The sequence below is a fragment of the Maniola jurtina genome, chromosome 20 (assembly GCF_905333055.1).
Source record: "Maniola jurtina chromosome 20, ilManJurt1.1, whole genome shotgun sequence".
Classification (NCBI taxonomy): Eukaryota; Metazoa; Arthropoda; class Insecta; order Lepidoptera; family Nymphalidae; genus Maniola; species Maniola jurtina.
In genome coordinates, this window is record NC_060048.1 from 6,452,762 (window position 1) to 6,461,004 (window position 8,243).

The following is an 8,243-nucleotide window of genomic DNA, read 5'->3' on the forward strand; positions in this document are numbered from 1 at the left end:
AAGTTTGTACCATGGTGGCTTTGGCAGACTATCACGTAACAAAGTACAAACGTCTGAGAAACCTTACGTCAAAGTCTAAAGAGTATTTTTTTATATTTTACTAGAAATAGTAAAGTCACGCCATGCATTGCCAGACACTTAGTATCGTGGTAACCCCCTGTCAGACACCCTTAAACTGTTAAACAGCAAGGGCGTGATTTATAATGCTACTCCGAAGAAAATATAAAAAAAAATTGACTTTATACTTTGACGTAAGTTTTTTTCCACGTTTGTTACCTGTTATCTGCTAAAGCTACCATGATCTAAAGTTCATAGTCGCGAATCATTCCTCCATGTAGTGTTGGAGACAATACGCAGATAAACTTTCAGTTTATATAAAATAACGATGGTATGGCTCTCGCAAGCTCTTAGACTATAACAAAAAGTTACGTATAGCATACTTAAGTTTTAATATTTCGTATTGGGTTGGGTAAGTGGGGTAAGTACTGTAGTTTAGCTAATACAATAAAGCTTCCGGATAACCGTAAATATGAAATACTTTACAAAACAAATCTAAAGTTAAAATACAACAATTTTAGAAATATTTGAACTTTGACTTACATGATGGTCATCGTCAAGGATAATACGTCGTTCGATAATTACGGAGTTTTTAAATTGGTTATATCATATTTAGACGGAAACGAGTTTCTTATAGAGCTTCAAAGTCGCTAGAAGTCATTTGTGTTTCGTGTTTACAAATATTCGGACTTGATACACAAGTTTCTTGAGAGCGTTCACTTGCTTAAATATCAAACACATGTTAAAAAAAAATGTGCATTTAGTGAATTGTTAATACATAATCTAAAATCTATATAAAACTAGGATGGCGGAAAAAGAAAGTGAAACTGAATTAAGTGACATAAAAGAAACTAAAAGCAATGGTGAAGTGGCGAATGATCCTGTACCAGTGCCTAAAATTAAGGATAGGATAAAAGCATTTTTTAAATTCTTCACAGTGGAGCCCTTTTTATTCTCTTTCATTTTACCTAACATCATATCAGCTGTGGCTGTTCAAAAACTGAATATGGAAAAGGCGTGTCGTGCTGATCTTAATTACTCAGAACACATTTGCTCGGAAGCTATTTTGGGAAATACTGAAGATAACATGACGATAGAAGCTTTAGATGGAGCTCAGGTTATGGTGGCTGATATGACAGCTTGGACTCAGCCCCTGCAAAGTGGCATACCGGCGATTGCGATTCTATTCATCGGAGCTTGGAGTGATACAACTGGAAACAGAAAGTATCTAATGCTTGTTCCAGTTTTAGGAGAATTAATTTCCGCGATAGGATTGATACTGGCAAATTTTTTCTTTTTGGAATGGCCATTGTGGGTAACTGGGTTGATAGAAGCTTTACCTTCAGCGCTGGCGGGAGGTATTTCTATCGCTTTAATGGGTTCTTATAGCTACATAGCAGATATAACAACATTGGAGTCACGGACATTTCGAATGGGGTGTGTAGCTGTGATTGTAACATTGGGAATACCATTGGGATCTTCTATAAGTGGAGTGCTAACAGAATCAGTCGGTTACTACGGAATTTTCGGAATATGTGCTGCTCTGTATGCATTTGGTTTTATTTACACGTGCCTTAGAATTCATGACGTTAAGAATGTACCCATGGAGGGCACGCTATTTGAAAAATTAATGAAATTTTTTAACCCTAAAAATGCCTGGGACACACTTTCACTTCTATTTTTGGCACCTAAGAGAGAGTTGATCCAAATATGGTTGGTTGTTTTGGCTCATATCGTTGTCATGGGCCCAGTTTTTGGTGAGTTTGGATAAATGTTTGCATTTATCGTTGCTAATTTCGCTAAGTGAAAATCCACAAGTTTTTAAGAATTCATTTAAAAAATTTGCATTACTAAATTTAGATTAAAAATGTTTCCTGAGCCAATGAAAATGCTAAAAAACTGGATATGCAGCCACGCATACCTTTTAAAACAACATAATGGCATCAAAAACGAGAATTGGAAAAAATACCAAAACGGATTTTACAAGCGCAGCAAAATTATGCAAAACAATACTTTTTTGCATTCAATGATTTACCTAGATATATATTAATGCATATTTTTTTTTCTCCTTTTAGGTGAAAGTGCTGTATTGTTTTTATATACTCTGAAGAAATTTAGCATGGACATAGTGGATTTCAGCTTGTTTTCAACTTATTCCGTGTTGATGGGATTAATTGGTAATTTTTTATATATAATAATGTAAATTAACGACACGTTTTAAATAAATCAGGCAAATTATATTTATGTATTAGCTCATAAAGTTATGATAAAGCAGTTATAGGTATAATTTTAAAGATTAACAAAAAAAAGAAGCTTCAGATCAATTCCGAACAGGATCTCATTTAGTTAAATCGCAAATGACTCACTTGAAAATACCGAACGCAAAAGTTAATTAAAAAACATTCCATGCAAATTCAATTCATTTAGGAAATGCCTTTTTCTAAGAATAGCAAAAGGTTTACGAGTCATTTACTGAACTATTATTTTATGCATGTGCATGTAGAAAATAATATCTAACCTACGGTACCTACTTTTTTTTCACGAATTATAATTTATGCTTTCCTTGCTGTCCCAAATATTAATACTACCAATTTAATTAATAATAGGTAAGTTTAATTAGTATTATGTGCCTAATACCTAGTACCTAAGATTTTATGACAGTGTGTCTATAGGTATTTGTTTTTGATGTTGATCTTGACCAAAGGGACAAGATATACTTGCAGTTCTTATACAAGAGATGATAGACACGTTTAAAAAAAAAACCATCACAACAAACTGCAATCTCGCCTAGTGGTGTAAGTGATGATGCAGTCAAAGATGAAAGCGGGTTAAATTGATAGGGGTATGGCAGTATTTATAGAAACCATACACTTCATCAGTTTCTACACGTGTATAGGAACTCGAAATTGCTGAGTCGAACGGCTTTGCCGGTAGGGTGGCAAGTGGTGACTAGCTACAGCTATAGTCTTCCATCAGCCCAGACCAGAGATTTGAAAATTATTGGGATTTTCTCAAAATGCCACTGCCGGGTTCGAACCCCGGGGCATCCCACTTATAAGACCACGCCACTCGCCACTACGCCAGGAAGGAGGTCCTCAAACGTTATATCCCGAGAAATGAAAAAAAAAAACCACGGAATCCTTAAAATACCACGCGGACGAAATCGTGGGCATCGACTAGTATTTAATATTTGTCAATTTCTTTTTCAGGAACGATAATCGCTGTAACTCTCTTCAGCAAGCGCTTACAGATGCATGATGCACTTATTGGTATCATAGCGACTACATGCAAAGTGGTATCGAGTTGTGTCTATGGCCTGGCTCCCAATAGATCATGGTTCTTTTCAGGTCCACTCTTTGACCTATTTGGAAATTCTGGTACTACAATCATTAGATCCTTGGGTACTAAAGTTGTGACTCCTGAAAAAGTTGGTACGTACATTTTATCTCAATGATCTTCAGTTTTTATTTCTAGAATAATAATAATAATCTATGTCCGGTCGAACTTTCGGCTTCGGCTTCGGCCACATTTGGCCAAATAACACCTTGGGCGTTGGTCTAATGTGTGAGAGCGCTGTGGAAGAGGTGACGCGTGAGTGACGAGGGGTTTTTGAGCGTATATTGAGTTTCAGCCGGGTCCGGGCAATCTAGAGCTGGTTTTTTTGAGGCAAGGCTCATAAACTTTCAGCTTTAGATTCGGCTTCGGCTTCGGCCAGAAATCGAGCTTCGATCGTACACTAGATGTGAAATTTTTTCGATCAAATCGCAAAAAAAAAACGTAAAGTATTCCTTTTATTGAACACTAGCGACCCGCCCCGGCTTCGCACGGGTGGACATTTATTTTTTCTATTTATATAAAATATAGCCTATACGGATTCGGAAGAATCCCTCTAAGTAATGGTAAAAGAAATTTTGAAATCGGTCCAGTAGTTTTTGAGCCTATTCAATACAAACATACAAAAATACAAAGGTTTCCTCTTTATAATATTAGTATAGATTTACTTATCGAAACGATGATTCTCTAGCAAACGGCATCAAAATGTCAAAACCGCCAAAAAGTACATGTACTCAAGTGACGATAAGTAGGTATAGGCGGTAGGTAGGTACTACAATCTGTTTAGGTACTGTAATTTCTTAGGTAGGTACACTATAAATATATTTTTTTTGCCGCGCACTACGTGTTAAGAGTTTAATGATGAAACAGAATCTAGTAAACCTTGAGGTTCAATTGAAGATGAGAACGTATTGTAAAATAACAGGCCAAAATGTGTTTCCGAGCACGGTTATGGCATAGGGTTCCGTAGTCACTAGTCATGCTAAGTTATACAAAAAAATCTTGTCATAGATCAAAGTAAGAATGAATGAAAATAAATTAGTTGCTGTACTTAAATAAATCTCCCTGAATTTAATTTATTTTGGTTGAGGTCATACACAATTTTTTAATCAGTTTTTAGGACAAAAAATTAGGCTCTCAGACTCTAATGCCCCAATAGACACCTGTATTGCTTCATGTTTGAGCAATAGCTCTTTTTAGGGTTCCATTCCTCAAAACGAAAAACAGAGCCCTATAAGGGTTCCGTTTTTCGATTTATCGTGCAAAATGCCGGAAAAATTACCCGAGTACGGAACCCTCGTTGTGCGAGTCTGATTCGCACTTGGCCGGGTTTTTCAGAAACTAAACGTCTGGTTTATTCATTCCCACGATCCATTTGATTGATAGACAGAAGGACAGACATAACGTAACATTCCGTGTTCACTGCGGATCCTTAAAAACTAATTCCTATAAGACGCTGATATAATAAGTGTCTAATCCAACAGTAAATTCCAGGCAACCGCAAAAACCGGATTTCACGTAAAGATACGAGTATCTGAATGTTAGATGATACCTACTTAATATGTAATAGAATGTAAACAATCTATCATATTTTATGACTGATTAACACAGCTTTGCACAATTAACCTTTATAATATTATGTAAATTGGAAGCTATTCTAAGGGCCGACACATACAGGTGGAGTGGAGTGAAGTCGAGTCTGTTTGATACCTACCGATCTCTCGATCCAACTCAGCTTTACCTTCGTACTTTACCGTACCTAAGGTTGCCTGGAAGAGGTCGCTATTATAGCGATAAGACCGCCTATTGTACAAACACTTTTTTACATTTCTTTGTAAATTTGGTGTGCATTAAAGTATATTTTACTTACTTTACTTTTGTCATACTGTGTATTTAAATTGGTATATTGAAAAGAAAACAGAGAGCAGTTTGACCTAAGTAAAATAAATATAAGATACTGCACTGCAAAATATCACGGAGCGATTTTTTTCTTCACTATTCTGTGACATGGAAATTGTAAGAACCCGTTCGCGAGTATTTTTACGATGAGTGCGTGCGGTTCTATACGATTTCCGTGTACCTATCGCATAATTCTGTAGACAAACCGCGTGGTCAGAATTCGCAGTGTGGACTCAACCTTAGTTTAAGTATCAAGAAAGCGCCTCGCGTCGGCTCTATAGGTGTGCGTTGCTCACGAGTTGACTCTAGGGAAGCTTGGCTCTAGGGCTCTTTCTGGAGACGCGGTGCGTTGCGCGTCGCGTGGTGCGTTGCGTCGCGTCGTACTACGCTCTCATAACGACGCGACTCACCACGCGAAGTAACATGCAACGCGCAACGCGCCGCGAAAAGAGCCTTTACCTTGCTTGTGGCATGAATTTTGATATACTTAGACTAGAACTTTCAAACAGAGATTGGCTATTTATGGATACTTATATTAATTATATTATAAGTGTATCTATCACATATTTAATCATGTTAATTGTTTTCCTGATTCCAGGCAAAATGTGTTCACTGATCGGATTCGTTGAAGCAATAATACCCGTCATTTACACACCGCTATACAGCAAAGTTTATTCTAACACTTTGGAGAGCCTGCCTGGAGCCTTCTACCTTCTCGGCGCATTGATGACAGTACCTGCAATCTTAGTGTTCGCGTAAGTAGAGTTTCCAAGAAGTTGCCTGAAAACTCGTCTGGGCGGAAGAAAGTCTGAAACATGAACAATGCACGACGACGTCATAAAAACGACCGCATGCGTACCGCGTGTACGTTCTAGGTGGTTTAAGAGCTCGTTTACACAGTCTGCGTAAGCGTAGACGTAGCGTGTACCATTGCGTTGTAATGTAAGGAACGGCATAAAACATGGCATACCGCTTGCGTGGCGTGAACGTTCACGTATACGTAATGCGTGCAGTTATGTCTATGGGTCCACGCGCGTCACTACGCACGTGTCACGTGTACGTCTGCATACGCAATTGGTGTGAATCTTGGTTATCATTCTGAAGGGATCCATGGTCAGTAGTAAGCCGGTAATAAGTTGATGATGATGATGATGACAACCTTCTAGGCCTTCTAGGCACAGTAAGATAGTGTAACATGCTTTTTACAGAAGCATACTTTTAAGAGATAAAAGCAACTTATCGAAGAAAGTAGGTAATCCTGGCTCCTTGAGCCTTTCAAGATTTATCTATAGATATTCGTACAGGACCCAGGGACACGTCAGGCCTTGAAAGTTGCTTGCAACTGTAGCGCTTCCTACAGGTCGTCATGACATCATCATCAAAAACCGTTAGACGTTCACTGCTGGACCTAGGTTACTAGTTGGAACTTCTACTTCCCACAATCTTGTGCAGGGTGAATCCTGCGACTTCCTGCAACTGACTTGAGGACGTCTGTCCACCTAGCAAGTAGGGGATCTCTGAACGCTGCGCTTTCCAGTGCAAGGTTGCCATTCTAGCACCTCAGGACCCTAATGTCCTTCGGCGTTTCGAACTATGTGTCCTGCTCATTACCACATCAGCTTCGCAACCCATTGAGATATTATGTCGGTTAATTTGGCTCTCTCGGATCTCCTTATTTCTGACTAGATGATGCCCGGGACTCCATCCGCGTGGATTTAGGTTTTTTAAAACCCCGTGGGAACTCTTTGCTTTTCCGGGATAAAAAGTTGCCGAAGTCAATTTCCGACGCGTAAGCTACCTCTGTACCAAAGATATAAATCGGTTAAACGGATAGACCCTTAAGAATCCCGTAGGAACTCTTTGATTTTCCGGGATAAAAAGTAGCGTATGTCCGTCCCCGGGATGTAAGCTAACTCTGTACCTTTCGTTAAAATCGGTTCAGTGGTTGAGCCGTGAAAACGTAGCAGATAGATAGATAGACAGACAGACAGACAGACATACACACTTTCGTATTTATAATATTAGTATGGAAGTATGGATTTGATCACGTAGAGAAACTCCAAGCATTATGCACTTAGGCTGAGATCTTTAGAGCGCACTTTGTATTTGCTCTGAAACTAAAGACTAAGCAAAGTCAAAGTGCACTCTATAAATTTCAACCTTAGTATGCAATCAGCCTAAACATTAAACTCATTTGTTTCAGGATTCTTTACACGATATACCGGAGAGAACAAAGGGATGTGGTTAAGGATCCTGATGCCAAGGGAATGTATGCGCACGATAACGCAGTCACCGTACTGTGAAAATAGAAATTAACAGTATATATCTATATTATAATATACCTATAGGTTTAAACTTTAAAATTATAATCTAAGAAGTCTATTTAGGAGAACAAAATGTACAGAAAAATAATTTAATATACTTACTTAATAAAAATAATGAAAATACTCAATAAAAACAATTCATGTTATTAAATAAGAAAATCTATATATTTTTTATTGACCCCCGACCCAAAAAGAGCGGTGTTATAAGTTTGGCGTATGTATCTATGTATCTATCTGTGCATCGTAGCTCGTAAACTATTGAACCGATTTTAATTTAGTTTTTGTTTTTGTTTGACAGTTGGCTTGATCGAGAGTGTTCTTAGCCATAATCCAAGAAAATCGGTTCAGCCGTTTGAAAGTTATCAGCTCTTTTCTAGTTACTTTAACCTTCACTTGTCGGGGGTGTTATAAATTTTTTATTTACACTTAATTGAGTTGCAAAAAGACGCTAGACACAATTGGCGAAAAGCCATGCCATAAAATGTTAAAATCCTAAGAGGATCCACATTTCCCTATTCCCAGATTCCCAACGAGAATCTTTAGATCATAAATTACCAGTCGTTTGGGCTGAGAAGATACGATGTACTTATTTTAAACCGGGAGACGATATGAGGCACGCCGAATCAAGGA

At 38.0% G+C, this 8,243-nt stretch overlaps 1 protein-coding gene across 1 annotated transcript; it reads left to right on the forward strand.

Moving 5' to 3' along the window:
- Window positions 1–559: 559 nt before the first annotated feature.
- On the forward strand, window positions 560–7,656 carry LOC123876007 (proton-coupled folate transporter-like). Its single transcript, XM_045922144.1, has 5 exons — window positions 560–1,814; window positions 2,133–2,234; window positions 3,267–3,488; window positions 5,888–6,044; window positions 7,493–7,656. Exons 1-5 carry the CDS (start codon window positions 863–865, stop codon window positions 7,590–7,592), a joined length of 1,533 nt encoding a protein of 510 aa, XP_045778100.1. The 5' UTR covers window positions 560–862; the 3' UTR covers window positions 7,593–7,656.
- The last annotated feature ends 587 nt before the right edge of the window (window positions 7,657–8,243 follow it).

What these genes read in the sequence shown, in the direction of transcription:
- LOC123876007 (XM_045922144.1), top strand. Translation starts at nt 863, where the DNA reads ATGGCGGAAAAAGAAAGTGAAACTGAATTAAGTGACATAAAAGAAACT. An exon ending in TGTCATGGGCCCAGTTTTTG is followed by an intron (nt 1,815 to 2,132) that starts GTGAGTTTGGAT and finishes TTCTCCTTTTAG; the next exon opens with GTGAAAGTGCTGTATTGTTT. An exon ending in CCTGCAATCTTAGTGTTCGC is followed by an intron (nt 6,045 to 7,492) that starts GTAAGTAGAGTT and finishes CATTTGTTTCAG; the next exon opens with GATTCTTTACACGATATACC.